We start from the raw sequence: 17418 nt of genomic DNA on the forward strand, positions 1-17418 counted from the left end.
TTCTGCAAAGTATTTGCTCACTAGTATTTCTATGAAAATATGAATGTGATATTAGCGCTTTGGTTGCTGCTGCTGCTGCTGCTGTTAATGTCCCATGATAAGCCCTTTATGGACTGCCAGACTTGAAAGTGAAGGTGGGGAACTAGACCACTGCATGAGGAATTCCAGGTTTCTCCATGTTGTTCTAATTGTCTTTGTGCCTGGTGATTTGTTTTCTTTACAATTTATTTAATGCAGGAGAGTCCATTTGAAAGATGTGGGAAGTAAGTGGGTGAAATTTAAAAGCCCCAAGCCCTTATTTACCACACACACACACACATATGAAGTCATATAATCAGGGCTTTTTCACCTGGAACTCACCGGAACTCAGCTCCGGCCCCTCTTTGATGGGCGCCATTGTCATTATAAGAAAACAAGGGAGGCGTTCATGGTGAGTTCCGGCAAAAAAAATAGCACTGCATATGATCAACATGAGTCATAAATACAGGATTGTTCAAAATTTAAAAAAGAATGAGAAATGGTTATTATATATTTACAGAAGTATTGCAAACATCTTAAATAGCAGGAATTTAAAAACACTTGTAGTTTTAGAGATGGTACAAGAAACTTGAGGTTAAAATAGAAATTTGGAATAGAAATGATATCTAGTTTAAAAAGAATTTTAAGGAACCAGGGGAGAAGGGAAGTCATGAGATTGAGATAATCCCATTTTATGGAAGTCATTGTTTGATGCAAACTTTTTTCTTCTCCCCCCCCTTTATTTTTAGTTTGTTGTAGTATTTGTTAGTGTTTGCTTTCTTGTTTTGTTGTGATTTTGTTACCTTTGCAGAAAACCCAATAAAAATATTATTAAAAAATAATAATACAGGATTGTTTGGTTTGGAGGCGGAAGAATGGCTCAACGCAGATATGAATTGCAGTTTCACATTAATCCCATCTCTTATATGAAGGTGTTCCATAGTAACTTTATTAGGTACACCATTTATGTCAGTCCAGCACAACACATGTAACGCTACATCGGCATCTTTCAGGCCACCAGGGGCTTTAAAAAACCTATTTTCATACCCTACGACTGCAGAAACAGGGTTGTTATACCATATCGCCACGCACAAAGGCTTGGGTGAATAGGTCCTCAATTGGCACCAGAAGATGAACAACGTAGACACCAGTTGTACCCCAGGAGGGAGGGAGCTGGCAGCTCAAGCACCACCTCTGCTAAGGCTCTGTCCTCGGCCACTGCTGACCGAATCAACAGGAGACCCACAAGGAGGGATTCTCATCCTGATCTTAATAGACAGGCTGGGGGTGATCCTTCGGGAATTTGGGTCTCAAATTATTGAAGGCATAGTATGTTAGTCAACACCTTGACTTGGGGTTGATAGCCTACAAGCACCTTTAACCCATAACACATTTTGCAGGTACAGCTCATCATCTGATCTTGATCTAGCTTGGCTTTGAGCATTTTGGGGCAGAAAGGTCAATTGAAATAAGAAAAGTGGAGGCTGGATTAACTGCAGAACTAAAAGAAAAAGAACTAAAAGCAGTGCATTGTTTCTAAATTAAATGTGGTTCTTATTGACAGAATAACATCACACCATCAGAGGTTTCACAGTGGACCAATCATCGGGTGATGGAGTGGTTGCGGTCAGTTGACCTTGCAGAATATGCTCCTAATTTGAGAGGGAGTGGCGTTCATGGAGGGCTAATGGTAAGAGTGTGTGGCATTTTTCAGACACAGGCAGTAAATAAATAATCTAATCGTGCTATAAGAGAAATGTCATGCCTGTTTTTGTTTCCAGTTTTGTTTGTTTGTTCCTAGGTAGGGTTTTCTAAAAGTCATGGCAATTGTGTCATAGGTATTTTGTAAACATTCAGGCCTTGTTGTTGTCGTCCCCCAACCCCCCCTCCCAAAAATAAAACCACCCACCAACTCATGCCTTTCATACCTTTCTTAGTGGTTCAGATCTTTAAAATGGTTGGGGAAATTGCTTAATCAAAATGTAATACAAATCTTGGTTCTGAAATGCTGGTTTTGCTCCGCAGGTTTTGGAGCCTCGTTTCAATGTAGAGACCATGGCTCAGCTGCTGAACATCCCACCCAACAAGACCCTCCTGAGGCGGCACTTGGCAACCCATTTTAATTTGCTGATTGGTCAAGAGGCCCAGCAGCAAAAGCGTGAAGCCATGGAATCTCCAGATTATGTCCTTTTAACAGCTACAGCCAAAGTGAAGGTACGGCGAGAGCCTTGGAAGCACTACTCTCACATGGAACAGACTTGCATGTTAGTCTGGAGTGTTACCTCCTATTGTTGTGCTTTTTAAGAGGCCAATAGAAAATGAGTTGAGTGATAAAGAACTTGGCTTGGCTTGATTTAATCTCTGAACAGGGGGTAGCTCAACTGGTAGAGAATAAGACTCTCAATCTCAGGTGACCCTTGTGGTCCCTTCCAGTGCTACAGTTTTATGACTCTATGATGGTAGTTTTCCTGGTTTCGTAGAGAGGTGCTGCATGGTAAAGCATAGACAGTATTTCTTATATATGTCATTGCCACATATCCTCTCTACAAAACAACATTAACAGTTATTTTATTTTTTATACCTTTCTTTCTTTCTTTCTTTCTTTCTTTCTTTCTTTCTTTCTTTCTTTCTTTCTTTCTTTCTTTCTTTCTTTCTTTCTTTCATAGCAGGTTATTCATGCCACTTAAGGGTGTGTTTTATAGGCCTTTGATATCGGCTTACATTATTCACTATAAAAATTACTGATATGAATTCTGTCGGCCTCTTGCGATGCATCTTTTTAAAAATGTCTCAATGGTGCTTGCAAGGTTTGTCAGGTAGTTCAAATTTTACTGAAAACTGAAAGATAAAAACAAGTTTACAGAAGTAAGTAACCTATTTGACAAAATCTTTAGTAGCCCATCTGCTGTGTTAGTCATATGTCGTGCATCATTGTCCATGAAAGAAAAGCAGCAACCACCTCTTTAAGTAGCTTCTCCTGGGAGGCCAGAGGTAGATAGGAGCCCATGCAGAAAACAGTCAATAGGCTTTTTACAAGCCTCATTTTACAAATACAGATTTTTAAATTAGTTTTCATCAAACATTTTTGTAACCTCCTTTCGGGAAAAAACCTCTTTCTTTGAAGTTTCATAAGCTCAGATATTTGAGCTTAAGTACAAATAAAACTAAACATACAAACAGTGAATTACACACACACACACAAAGCCAAAATTGTCAAATATGGATCTTCTTAATTAACATGATAGATTAATTTTTTTATCCTATATTCTGTTTTATGTGGAAATCTTGCTCCAATTTTTCCAACCAGCTTTCTGCGAGAATATATGTTTGAGGAATTCTTGATTGTTTTGGTGCCTTTATTATAGATTTTAAAAGATTTTAGATATGTCATCAGGAAAATAAATTATCTGGTTGTTGACTTCATAGCAGTTTTTTTGGTCTTTATTTTTCAGCCAAAGAAACTTGCTTTTAGTAATTTTGGAAATTTAAGGAAGAAGAAGCAGGAAGATGGGGAAGAGTATGTTTGTTCGATGGATTTGGGACAGGCATCTGGAATGGGATCAAAGAAAGGGATGAAGCCTGCTTTAGATATCAGAGTGTATGATGAGGACGATCTGGACAGACTGGAGCAGGTAATGGTTGTTGCAGTAAGTTGAAACAATTGGTTTTTCCGTATGCATGTGCTCCCCCTCCTCCTGATAGTTTCATATTCTGCAGTTTGTGTTTAGCAGTCTTGTAACGTACTAGTACTTAAAAACTGTTATCTAACCCTTGATAAACCAGTTCAGGGCTTCTTTAGGGGCATCTAGATTTTAGCTATCAACCAACAGGAGAAACCTGAATTTCAGCCTTCTCCACAGTCAGAATTATTGGCGTAATTGAGAGTTTTTTCTTTACATTACTGGTCTCTCATTTTGCTAACGACCACAGGGGTGTGTGCATTTTTTGTGGGGGAAGTGTTCCATTTTACCCTCATAACAACTGTGACAGAGACTGAGTGGTTTGAGGCTACCCAGAGGACTTTATGGTTGAGCAGCAATTTGAAGCCAGGTCTTTCCAGTCCTAGTCCTATATTGTGTCCACATCACCATACTTCCTCTCAGGTTGGCTCATCCTCTAGTTGAACTTGCATGCCCTTTTCCCCCTATGCAGTTCCTCAAGCTCCACCTTCAACCTTTGTGGCATTTTCCTGCTCACCTCTTGCTCATGACATTCTGACACTTAGCCTTCCTCCCCTTGCAGCAGCCATCTCTTTTCTTCAGCTCCCCGTCTCTCCCTCAAAGCTTATAAAAGGTACTGTGGTGCAGGTGGTTTCTCTTCCCTTATCAGTGCTTGCTTCTGCCTAAGTTTTTTTGTGGGGCGCTCTTAATGTGAAATTATTAAACAACTAGGTACAGTATTTTCTTGGTCTCTGTCTTCCTTGTTGGCCTGCACTGCTGCTGCTGCTGCTGCTGCATCTGTTGAGTTCTTTGTTTGTTTAACATCTGAGCGGTCAAAGGCAAGGCCATAAATTTGTGTTCAACTATCTGGTTTCTCCAATAGGAGCAGAGACTGTGGAGTTGGCTGATGCAGCTGAGCTACCAACTAGGCTGATGCTGGTACTCTGCACACTCTCCCAGAGTCTTCTCTTAGCCTCACCTCCTTATCCAAACATTGCCTACATTACAATAAAGTGTTCAACTGACTAGTTCCCTTCTAGGGTTCTGCTATAGCCTAATGTTGTATTTGTATGTGTTAACACACTTGTTTGAAAAGGGAAGAATTTACATGAATTATTACCTTAACTATTTCTTTCTTGTAGATGGAAGATTCAGAAGTACCGTGAGGCAAATAGGGGCATTTTCTGAAGGCATCAACAATTTGACTGTAAGCCCTTATAATTAATATAATGGACACACCCTAAAATGTTGCTAGTCTTACTTTCGGACCAATACAGAGATTCTCAGTGGTAGGGTACATGGCAAAGGTGTTCAGTTGGTGGCTTGGAGATTGCATCTTAGTGATAGACTGATTTTTGAACAATCTCCTTTGAATAATCCATTTAGCATAGAGTCTAATGGTGCCCAGCCAAGTTGGAAAAACTGCATCTGAGTCAGGAGTACACACCAGAATGCTTTGCAATGATGCATGCTGGAGTATGCTGTCAGATGGACATGTAGACGCACAGTCCATCCACAGTAAAGAGACTTTCCTGAGTTTGGTTCCAGAATATGAGAAATAAGGAGTGTATAAGCAGACAATTTCAAAGCAGCCTTCATTCATGTCATTATTAATGTATCTATTACCAAAGCATATGCCCAGTGAAAATGATTTATTTCCATTTTATGTATCTGTCCCACCCCAAAGCTCAGTGCATGCTAACATTATATATATATATATATATATATATATATATATATATATATATATATATATATATATATATATATTTCAAAAAAAAGATTGTAAACTGGTTACTGCATAACACTAGGATAAACAACTGCTCAGTGCAAACGCATGAAGACTCCTGGGGAGGAGATCACTGCTGCTTTGCTCTTCCTCTGGTTCTGCAGCTGCTGTGGCACTGCTGCAAGCCAAGTCATAGTTTGGCTTAGCTTGTTGTCCAGACCTGCGTTTGTAGTTTGCCCCTCTCTAGACAAACCATGACCTGTAACCAAGGTTTGTTCTTGGATATACAGCACATGGTTTGTCTGGAATGGAATGGAGCAGACATTGAGCCTGAGTTTAGGCTCAAGGAGGAGTGCAATGGCCACCACCTCTCTGGAAATCCACATGTTTGTGCTATGAGTTTCTCTCAGACCAGTTCATAATCTAAAATATTTAAGAATAAAATGCAGCAAGATGATCATCCCCAGATAAAGCCCCGTGAGTACCAGCTTAGTGCTGGCTGATAGCCATACTTACTCAGATATATAGCAGACATCCTTTACCCTTAAGGTGCTGATTATCCATTTCTGTATCTTAAGGCATTCCACTAGTTCTTTGAGGTACAGAAGTGTCCTTTTTAGGAAAGGGAGAGCCAAGGCTGTTGGAGAACTCATGTACTTCTCAGTGTTCTCTTCTTTGTGCTTCTGTGTAGCATCTGTACTTGTCATCAAAAACCACATCCTGCCAAGTTCCATCACTGAATACACACACACACACACACACACACACACACACACACACACTATATAATGCACTGGTGAGGCAAATATTCACTGCAAATTTAAATTGGTGTGAGTCATAGCTTTCCCCAGTGAAAACTTCAGAATTCTTTGAGGCTTCTTAAGCTTTGTGACACACTTCTCAGCACCTTCATGATTTTGTCTTCTATGCAAATAATTGATCCATTTACAGTGGTACCTCGGGTTACAGATGCTTCGGGTTACAAACTCCGCTAACCTGGAAGTTTGGGGTTCTGAACTTTGCCCCAGGATGGGGACGGAAATTGCACGCCAACGGTGCAGTAGCAGCAGGAGGCCCCATTAGCAAAAGAGTGCCTCAGGTTAAGAACAGTTTTGGGTTAAGAACAGACCTCCGAAATGAATTAAGTTCATAACCCGAGGTTCCACTGTAGTCCACAATTGCCCACTATACTTTGACTGCACCAAACCATTGTTCCATCTCTTCAATCCTAAAAAAAGATCAATGACTTTGGGGTAAAATCAGGAAAAAAACAACAGCTTCAATCCTAAAAAAAAAAGGTCAATAACTGTCAATAACTTTGGTTGGCCCTTTGGTCGGTCCTCACTGCCCTTCACTTCATCAAATCTGGCCCTCTTTGGACACCACTGATCTAGGTTGTTGTTTGTCTCTTTGGCAGCACCCCTTTTGTCTGGGACCTTCTCCCTGCTGTTGCCTGAGACTGTCCACGCAGAGCATGTGCTTTCAGTGTGTCATGTAACCCAGGTCTCCCTCATTGCCCTCAGAGAACGGTGCCCCCTTGTCTGCCTGCTGCTAGATGTGCAATCCATTGATGTTTTTTGGCTCTTGAGTTTCAGTCAATGTTCCCCAATTCTTGCCTTTCTTCTGTTTCCAGTACATGTTAAAAGAAGATGAAATGTTCAAAGACTTTGCTACTTGCTCCCCTAGTGCCAGCATAACTGATGAGGATTCAAATGTGTGACAGTGTCGGCGTTGGACGCTTCTGCTTTCTGATAATCCTCAGAGTGCCACTGTTAGATGCGATGGAGACTGAAGGTCGCTTTTGCTTCTGTTTGTTAGAAGTGATATTTTCCTGGGAGACAATAAGAAGAGTTGCCAATTCTAAAGTTGCCATAAGATCCACACCAGTGGGGGAAATATGTATATTTTCCTCCTGTGTATATTTTTTCTCGTATTGAAACTTGTGACATGTTTCAAGTATCATATTTAATATGACTCTGCTGCTGTAATGTTCCTTCACAGAGCTGTGCCATATCATATATCTGTATTTCTCTTACTCAGTGTTTTTTTTTTTAAACATGCCCCCTCTCCACCGCCACCTACCCACTCTCTCCCTTCCTCCTCGGCCACTTCTTCCCAAGGCTGGAGCCAGAGCGCCTTCTAGGAAGGTGCTTCCCAATTGTAAAAAGGTTGTGCCAAAGCACCTCTACTCTGAGGCGACCTTTTTATGTTCGCCAGGCACCTTCCTGGAAGGCACTTTGGCGATAGTAAGCATTGTGCCAAAGCACCTCCGGGAGCCATGCCTGCAGCCTCGGGAGGAGGTAGCGGAGAAGGAAGCGGCAAAGGTGCGGGTGGGTGGGCAAGTGGCGATGGCGAGGTGGTGGCAGGGGGAATGAGGGAGCTGTGCAGCAGACGGGCACGTGCCGCCTTAAAGAAAGCTCTGTTCATACTTTTCTTGAAGTAATACAAAAAGAAAAGAAAACCATTCAACTAGAGACCTCTGGAATTGGCATCCATTGTATATATTTCAGCAGGGCAAAAAACTAATCCTGGAAATCCTGGTTTCCTGTTTGAACAAATTGCTCAAAAGTAAATAACTAGAGTATTCACTGGTGGCTAAACCAGTGCTCATATAATCCACAAAATCAAAATCTTCTTGTCTTATTTTTATACAATTTTTATTAAAAGAAAAAAAATGTATTGAGTACATACAAATCAGAATTTTATATTGTAGTGTAAGTTGATTACTTTTTTTTAAAAGAGAGGAATTCCAGTTTGAAAACCAGCTGGTTACTGGAGAAGTCAGACTGATCGTATAAATGACTTGTGCCTCCCCCCCCCAAGTGATGCCTCCATTCTTACATTAGGAATGAGTTATAAAAATTGAGATTTTTTTCATCATTAAGAAAAATCTCTGAGCTGTCCCTTTTCCAGCATTAAAATAGGATTTTAATAACATTTTAAAATTTTGAGACTGAGGAACAGCCTTTAGAAAGATCCATTTTCTCTCTCTCACTTGATGCAGCAATGGAAGTGTTCTTTAAATTTATACCAAAAGGAGCATTAGCGAATTCACTTTATTTTACAGTATTGAATTCAGATATGGAATCTTGCCTTTTAAGTATATTTGACCATAATATAACATATTGACAGATATTTATATAGTACTTGGTTTTTTGTAAAACACAACTTGTATTGACTTTTTAAAAACTTGTAAAATTCAGATTAGCCGGTCAAAAAATGGTTGCTGATGCTTTCAGCAGAATACACCTGACTCTTGTGTTGTGTGTGTGAGTGTCTCTCTCTTTCCAGTTCACCATCACCCTGAAATTGTACGACTAATTTAGTAACTGCATAAAATGATGATGTGGCAAACATTCGGAGATGTTGTCTGACATCTACATTGTAAGCAATTCTTTTCAAATTCAGTACTTCAAAAGTTTGAAAATAGTAATCCAGAGACCTTTGCAGGAGTTTTAAAGTTGGGTGTTTGGTGTGTGCTCAGCTGTTATGAGCTGTTGTTGAAAACTGTACAACAATATATAGCTGAATGTGCAGATTGGCCTTGCCTGCTTCCTGACATGCTAGCTTTTTGTTTGCAAGGAATCTTTTTTAAAAAACAACCACCATGGGGGACATTCAAGCAAGTGATTGTATCATGTATAGACTGGCCCTCAGTTTGATTTCATAAACCAGTGCTGATCCTTGAAAGTATGCACTTTTTCACACACATTTATTTACAGTTGTCAAAAATTTTATCAGATTGTGGTTTCTGTTTAATCCAAAGAGATTTGCCAATACAGTATATACAGGTGTGGACTGACTGTCCTTAATAACATGGACTCCACAAATTTGTTCATGGCCACCTTGGTGTCTGGGCTCTTTTGAATAAATGCAGATAGCATGCCTGGTAGAACAATTACTTTGCCATTAATTGTGAATAAATGTATTTATGAATTAAGGAGATCACCTGCCAGCAGCCTCACATTTGTATAAAAAACACTGCAAACCTTGTATAATGGCACACACTGGTCGCAATAAAATGCAAGGGGTAAAATTGTGACTAGAGAATCAAAGAAGGGCGAGTGCAAATGCACAAATATTAAGTGAATTATACACTAACTTGCACATATGAGCAACATCAACTTCTCATTTCTTAACGCTGATGTAAATGGAAGCTGGATGAACATCATCATCATCATCACTTTGCTGGTTAGAAGAGTATTCTTTTATTATTTTTACGGGATTGAGGGAGGGAAGAATAATATAAAACACTCATGATTCAGCCAAGCAGTTAGCATAAATGGGTGCTGTCACGGCCACCCAGGACTGGTCCCAGCTCACAAGAGACCTCACTCCGTTGCAGCTTATTTACAGGAAAAGTTTATTGAAGATTTCTGCTTCTCATACAGTTCAGCATTGTGGCCGTACGTCTGCCACGTTAGACCGCTGAAGTCCCCTCTGACTCCTCCCCTCTTCCGCACCAACTTAATAGCCTGGCTCTAGACCACCTCTTCCTCTCCTTTCTTTTCCGCAGGGTCTTCCTGCCCCCCTGGGTTCCCTCTCTCCGTGACTCGCCTGAGGCTGAATCCTCTGCCGCCTCTTCCCCCCTCTTTCTGGCTTTAGGGCCGGGCTCCTCCCCTGAGCTCTCTCCACTTCCGCGCGCCTCTACGTTTGAACTTGGCGCGCGTACGTTGCTGCTGACCTTTCTTTCGACCGCTACACCACCCCCTGCTCTGCTCTCCACCCTTTCCGGCTGAACACCCTGCTCCAACCCCCTCTCTCTGTTCTCTCCTAATCCTGCTCCCTCCGAGAGGCTGACGACTCCACCCCCTTTACTCCGTTCCGGCTGAGACGTCTCTTGCTTCCTCTGTCTTCCACTGGGCTCCTCTCCGCTTCTCCCTTCTCCTCCCCTTTGCTTGATTAAGGTAACCCCCTTTTGAGAATCCTCTGACTCGCTGCTCAGACTCGTGGATTCCCTCAGAATTCCGTCATCTTCTTCCTCATCCTTCTGCCCCTCCTCCCACTCGCTCTCCGTCTCCTCTGTCATCTCCTCCTCTCTCCCAGAAACCCTGACATCCATCCCCCCCTCGAAGCCCCCCCTTCCCCCCTCCCGCTCGCCGGGGACCGGTTGTGGAAACTGCGGCTCTTCGGGGGTAGGCTCAGGATACAGGTCGTCTACGTCAATGTTCTCTGCTGGCAGTTCTGTGTAAGCGTATTCGAAGTCGGGTTCTTCCCCCAAATGCTTCTCAGTCTCTGCTTCCATCGCTACTTCCTCCGGTGCTGCCCGCCAAGGACCTATCAGCCACCTCTTACGCCATTCCTCCTCTGGCTGCTCCTCCCACCAATAAGGGGTTTCCGTGTCCACCCCCGAGCACGATCCCCTGGGCGGGCTTGATTCTGGTGTTCTTTCCTCGGGGGAAGAGAAACCCCTGAACGTGCTATCTGACAATGTGGGTGTGAAAAGCCAGTCATCAAAGTACTCAGCTGGCATGGGTCTATGTGGGAAAAGTGCATGGAACTCTTCTTTCAAAAGGGGTTCGTCTAACTCGTAGCCTGGCACCCAACTATTAGCAGCGGCTGGTGTGCCCTCCCTGGCGAGAAAATATTCAACTCCCTCCTCCCCCCATCTCGAGTCCAGTATCTCTGTGACCTCGTTAAGAGGTCCTGGTCTTGGCGATTCCCCCCTCTCAGGCGCCCTCCTACGTGGCTCCGGGGGTGCTCCTGACTCTTGAAACCTGTGTGGGGTTTTGTAGGGAGTGAGCACCGACCTATGAAAGACCGGGTGCACCCTGGAACCTTCCGGAAGGGCTAGACGAAAAGCCACCGGATTGATCTTAGCCTCAACTTGATATGGCCCTAGCTGCCTGTGTCCTAACTTCTTCTTGGCCAATGACCTGGCCGGCATCGCGTGGGCTGCTAACCACACCCAGTCCCCAACCTGGATGTCCTCTCCCGCCCTCCTGTGCTTATCGGCCTGCACCTTATACGCCTGTTTTGCCAGCTCCAAATGTCTCCGCAGCTCCTCGTGCACCTCTTGCAACTCCGCTGCAAACTGGTCGGCATCTTGAGGCCCCCCCCCTCCTGGTGCCGCAAATCTCGGGAAGGTTCTGGGATGACGGCCATTGTTCGCGAAGAAAGGCGTCACCCCGGTGGAAGCGTGTTTCGTGTTGTTGTAGGCGAATTCAGCCATCGGCAGATAGTCCACCCACGCCGCAGGTCGCTGGTTGGCGTAGCACCGCAGGTACTGCTGCATGATCGCGTTGACCCTCTCCGCTTGACCGTTGGTTTGTGGATGCCTCGCCGATGTCAGGTTGATTTTGACGTGCAAGATGCCCAGAAGCTTTCGCCAGAAAGTGGAAACAAACTGGCGCCCCCTGTCGGACAAGACGGACTGCGGAAGTCCATGCACTCTGAAGACGTGATCGATGAAGAGCTTTGCGGTCTGTTCTGCCGTCGCCACCTTGGCACAAGGGATGAAGTGCGCCATCTTGGTGAACAAGTCCACCACCACTAACACCGCCGTCTTACCTCTGGAGCTGGGCAGGTCTGTAACAAAGTCCAACGCTACCCTCTCCCATGGTTGCTGCGGTGTCTCCAGCGGTTCTAGCAATCCCGCCTGCTTCTGGTGCACCGGTTTGGACCTCTGGCAGATATCACACCTGGCGACGTAGTCCGCCACCTCTCCTCTCATCTGGGGCCACCAAAAGTCTCTAGCCACCAACTCCATCGTCTTCTCTTTGCCGAAATGGCCTGCACTAGGGGCGTCATGCAACTGTTGCAGAACCTTGGCTCGAAGATCGTCGGTGGGCACGTAAAGGGCACCCTTACGAGTCAAAAGTCCATCTTGTAATTGAAACTCATCGGTGTGTCGCGACCCTCCGCGTAGCTCCTCCATCTTAGACTGTGCAAACTGATCCCTTTGCAACGCGCGTCGCACCGCGTCCAGGTCGACTGCGATGGTAGCGCACGTCCACGCCTGCGGTGCGAAAATGTGCTTTGCTGCGATTGGAGCTGCTTCCTCCAAGTATTGCGGCTTTCGGGACAGCGCGTCTGCAATAACATTGGAGTCTCCTGGGATGTATTCTATTTTGAAGTCGAAATCCGCAAAGAACTCCGCCCAGCGCATGTGTCGCTGGGTCTGCAACTTAGCCGTCCGCCAATACTCTAAGTTCTTGTGATCCGTGCGGACCTGCACCGTGTGCTTGGCTCCTATCAAGAAGTGTCGCCACGCTTTGAAAGCTGCATGAATGGCCAACAACTCCCTGTCCCATATGGTATAATTGCGCTCCGCCTTGCTGAGCTTCCGGGAGTAGAACGCACCCGGTCGCCAGTTGCCTTGTGAATCCTCTTGCAAAAGAACGGCCCCAACCGCTCTATCTGACGCATCGGTCTCTACCCGCATGGGTCTGCCGGGATTCACGTGGAGCAGCTGCTCTTCGGAGGCGAAAAGACCTTTAAGCGTCCGGAAGGACCGCTCCGCTTGTTCGGTCCAGACGAACTTCTTCTTCTTGGAACTGAGGGTGTCAGTGATCGCCGCCGTCGCGTTCGCAAAACCTTTAATAAACTTGCGGTAAAAATTGGCAAAGCCGATGCACCTCTGGACCTCTTTCCGATTTCGAGGGCTTTTCCAGTCCAACAGCGCTTGAACCTTAGCCCTGTCCATGGCCAGTCCCTCGTCGGACAACTTGTAGCCAAGGAAATCAACCTCTCTGACATCAAACTGGCACTTTTCCAACTTGGCGTACAGCCTGTGTTCCTTCAGCCTCTGCAGGACCTCCCTCACGTCCTTATCGTGATCCTCCGGCGATTCCGAGAAAATCAGGATATCGTCGAGAAAGCAGACACACTTCTTGTAGAGGAGACCTGCTAGCACGTGGTGCATAAATGCTTGAAAAACGTGGCTGCCATTTTGGAGGCCGAAAGGCATGACTCTGTATTCGTATGTGCCCAGAGGGGTGAACATGGCGGTCTTCCACTCATCCCCTTTCCGGATGCGGATGAGATTGTAAGCTCCACGTAGGTCCAGCTTGGTGAAAATCTTGCCCCTCCTGACGGTCGCTAAAAGGTCGTCAATCTTGGGCATGGGGAAAGCTTTGGGCTTAGTCAAGCTGTTGATGAACCTGTAATCCACTATAAGCCTTTTTTGGGGCGTGTCCTTCTTCTTCACAAAGAAAACAGGGCTGCCTCCCGCTGCTTTAGATTCCTGGATGAAACCTCGCTTGAGGTTATGGTCTATGAACTCCCGAAGCTCTTGCATTTCGTCCTCCGACATGGAGTACAGCTTGGCAGCAGGCAATTGCGCCCCTGGCACTAAATCAATCGCGCAGTCGTAAGGTCTATGAGGCGGCAACTTGTCAGCTTCCTTCTCACAGAAAACCTCCAAGAATTCCTGGTACTTGTGAGGCACTGTTTGCACCATACCCAGATGCAATGGCTGCTCAGCTTCTCCTCCCTGATCGGTCTGAAAGCAATGCTGAGCACAATACGATGAACAAAAGTTGATCTGCCTCTGGTACCACGCAACCGCGGGACTGTGCCTCTCCAGCCAACTCATGCCTAACACGATGGGTGTGTCCGATAAGTGGGTGACATTGAAACTAATAAGCTCTCGATGGTTGCCAATCTGCATCATCATGGGAGGGGTTTGCTGCACCACTTGCCCCCCCAGCAACTCCCTGCCGTCCACCGTGACCACGTTCAGAGGCGTCGTTGCAGGCAGGAGCGCCATGTTGTGCTGCTTAACGAACTGCAGTCCCATGAAGTCGGCGTTGCTTCCCGAATCGATCGTTATTGGAACCTCGAGGAGTCTCCCATCAGGCAACTGGAGTGTTGCTGTGAGCAGAACTGCCGGTTTGGGAGGCAAAGGGTCCACGCTCTGCAGTGATGCTGGGGGCTTGTCTACAGATCCGCCTGGCTGAGCCCCAGTAGCTCTGCTTCCAGCCAGGCACTGTCGTTTCCCTGAAGCTGCTCCCCTGGTTGCACCTCTGCTGTTACAGTTGCCAGCGCTGCAGTGTGCTTCTGGAGCCTCTGGGGGCACTCTTTCGCCATGTGGTGCGCACTGTCACAGATGTAACACTTCCTGGTTCCTCTAGGAGGCTTCGCTTTGGCTGCACCAGGGACAGGGCTCTGGGATGGCTTCTGAGCCCTAGCACCACCAATCTCCATTGGCTCCTCTCTGTCCTTCCCCATTGGCGAGGGGTGCGCACGGCTGAAGTCCCTGTGCTCAAAAGGGAGAGTCCTTGCTTGCGCACGCGCTTGGGGCCCGTCCTCCTCGTGCCACGGACGCGCCTCATGTCGAATTCCAAGAGCTAAAGCCCGTTGCACCACGTCTTCTAGGGTCTGGGGTCTGTCCCCCCTAGCGATCTCATCCTTGATGGGGGGGCTCAATCCCTCCCAAAAAAGATCTCTGACCGGTTTACTGTCCTTTGGCCAATCTAAGGCGGTGAGCAATGCAAAAAATTTAGAGTGGTATTGGCGCACAGTCGCTTTCCCCTGCCTCAGCCCGTGCATTTGACGGCGCGCAATGTCCACATCCACAGAGGATTGAAAACAAGAATCCATCGCTTTGATGAACGCAGTTGAATCGCGACGGGCCGGTCCATCTTCGCGCCACAAATTGCGTAGCCAAGCCCTGGCCTCCCCATGCAGGTGCGAAACAATGAACCCCACTCTCTCCTCCTCATCTTTAAAATCGTGACGGAGTAAGTGCAGTGCATATACAACGTCCGCTCTGAAATTGGGATAGTCTTGCAAGTTGCCATTAAAATGCGGAACTAGGGCACCCCCCCTTCGTCCAAGCGCAATGCCCTCCGCTCTGGATCCTGGGGCCCCCGCCTTGTCCGCGCGCTCCCACCTTGCCTGCAAATCCTGGCACGTCTTCTCCAAGTCGTCATTCTTCTTCTGCGAAGCAATGACTGCCGATGTGAGAGCGGTAACCTGATTCCGCAATGCAACCAGCTGCTCCTCAGCGCTCATGGCTGCTCCCGTTCGTGAGCTTCGCAAAAAAAAAAAAAATTTTGCTTTCTGAGAGGGGACTTACTGTCACGGCCACCCAGGACTGGTCCCAGCTCACAAGAGACCTCACTCCGTTGCAGCTTATTTACAGGAAAAGTTTATTGAAGATTTCTGCTTCTCATACAGTTCAGCATTGTGGCCGTACGTCTGCCACGTTAGACCGCTGAAGTCCCCTCTGACTCCTCCCCTCTTCCGCACCAACTTAATAGCCTGGCTCTAGACCACCTCTTCCTCTCCTTTCTTTTCCGCAGGGTCTTCCTGCCCCCCTGGGTTCCCTCTCTCCGTGACTCGCCTGAGGCTGAATCCTCTGCCGCCTCTTCCCCCCTCTTTCTGGCTTTAGGGCCGGGCTCCTCCCCTGAGCTCTCTCCACTTCCGCGCGCCTCTACGTTTGAACTTGGCGCGCGTACGTTGCTGCTGACCTTTCTTTCGACCGCTACACCACCCCCTGCTCTGCTCTCCACCCTTTCCGGCTGAACACCCTGCTCCAACCCCCTCTCTCTGTTCTCTCCTAATCCTGCTCCCTCCGAGAGGCTGACGACTCCACCCCCTTTACTCCGTTCCGGCTGAGACGTCTCTTGCTTCCTCTGTCTTCCACTGGGCTCCTCTCCGCTTCTCCCTTCTCCTCCCCTTTGCTTGATTAAGGTAACCCCCTTTTGAGAATCCTCTGACTCGCTGCTCAGACTCGTGGATTCCCTCAGAATTCCGTCATCTTCTTCCTCATCCTTCTGCCCCTCCTCCCACTCGCTCTCCGTCTCCTCTGTCATCTCCTCCTCTCTCCCAGAAACCCTGACAGGTGCTATAAATGATATTTTATTTGGATGTGTGTGTACAAAGTAGTCAGCATAAACATATGTATTGCCATGCTAGATAAATAAATACCTGTTGAGAGAAGTAAAAAAGATTCTGGAATATAATCTTTTCTTTGCAAAAGTTATATACAAGGTTTTCAATAACCCCTTTTTGCCCTTAACTGTAAAGATCAGCCTTTTGTCGTTTTTATGCAGCACAAAGCTTTCTAAAGCTTTCTCTTGTCCAGACCCCCAAGAAGTTATGTGCAACTGACCTTTTCTGATAATTTAATTGATGGTGCAAATCAGCAAATATGCAGTGGAACGCTCACATTGAACACTAACTAGAGAAATATTTGCTAACAGAGACCTCTGTGCCTGTGAAAGTTGTGTAGATCTGGGCCAGGAAATCAATATGTGGGGTGCAGAAGCCCTCTTTGAAATCTCTCTATATATTGCTTAGACAGGAGCTTAGCTTGTGGAAAAGCAATGGCAAATCACTTGTGGATGGTCCAGTGCTATCTTAACTCATTCATTCAGTGTATTTGTCCACTGGTTATCATTGGCTGGCGTTTATAACATGCTCTAGCAAGCTGCTTTAACTAGCTGGTGATGTCTCAGTTGCTTCCTTTTAAGCTTCCTCATTTCCAGTTTATTTCAATGGGTTTGTTTGAATAAAAAAAGTCCAGTTTTCCATGGCTTGTTTGGCCCACACGGCAGGAGGGGTGCACTTCCACGGTTATGTAAATGTAAACAAGGCCTGTGTGGCCATGGTGTATTGTGAGTTACACCACAGGAAAGGACACTTACTGTGAAAAAATGACTGGAACGTGGATGGGTAACAAGTGCACTAGTCCTGCATCATGCATCACATAGCTATTGTGCTGCTGTTGGTATTGTTACTAACAGGAATAGGTATAGTGAAGCTAAGTAACAAATTTATCTGATGCAAGTACCGTATTTTTCGCCCCATAGGGCGCACCGCCCCATAGGATGCACCTAGTTTTTTGGGGGGGAAATAAAGAAAAAAAGTTTTATTCCCCCCCCCCCCAGGCGTGGGGTTGGCGCAGGAGAAGCCTGAGCTTCCCCTAACCCCACCTCCGAGAATAGCCTGCTATCCACAAGCCGAGGGAGCCCGGCGGGAAGTCGCGCCCCAGGCTTCAGAATGCAGGCAGCTCTGCACAGTCCTCGGGAGCCCAGCGCGACTTCGTGCCGGGTTTCCTAGGGC

General features: G+C 46.2%; 1 protein-coding gene and 1 long non-coding RNA gene across 2 annotated transcripts in view; both read left to right on the forward strand.

Annotated features, from left to right (window-relative positions):
• Positions 1-7455, forward strand: part of PPFIBP1 (PPFIA binding protein 1) — a 106339-nt gene extending 98884 nt beyond the window's left edge. The window contains 6 exon segments of the mRNA XM_081927905.1: positions 1583-1708; positions 2044-2232; positions 3471-3650; positions 4820-4832; positions 4835-4884; positions 7040-7455. Coding sequence (XP_081784031.1) covers positions 1583-1708; positions 2044-2232; positions 3471-3650; positions 4820-4832; positions 4835-4884; positions 7040-7126 — 645 coding nt within the window. The 3' untranslated portion in view covers positions 7127-7455.
• Positions 7456-9045: 1590 nt separating this feature from the next.
• Positions 9046-16301, forward strand: LOC309379057. The gene is made up of 2 exons (XR_014172328.1): positions 9046-9692; positions 16196-16301. It is a non-coding gene; the product is annotated as an uncharacterized lncRNA (long non-coding RNA).
• The last annotated feature ends 1117 nt before the right edge of the window (positions 16302-17418 follow it).

This window comes from Podarcis melisellensis (assembly GCF_964234715.1).
Source record: "Podarcis melisellensis genome assembly, chromosome: 10".
Classification (NCBI taxonomy): domain Eukaryota; kingdom Metazoa; phylum Chordata; class Lepidosauria; order Squamata; family Lacertidae; genus Podarcis; species Podarcis melisellensis.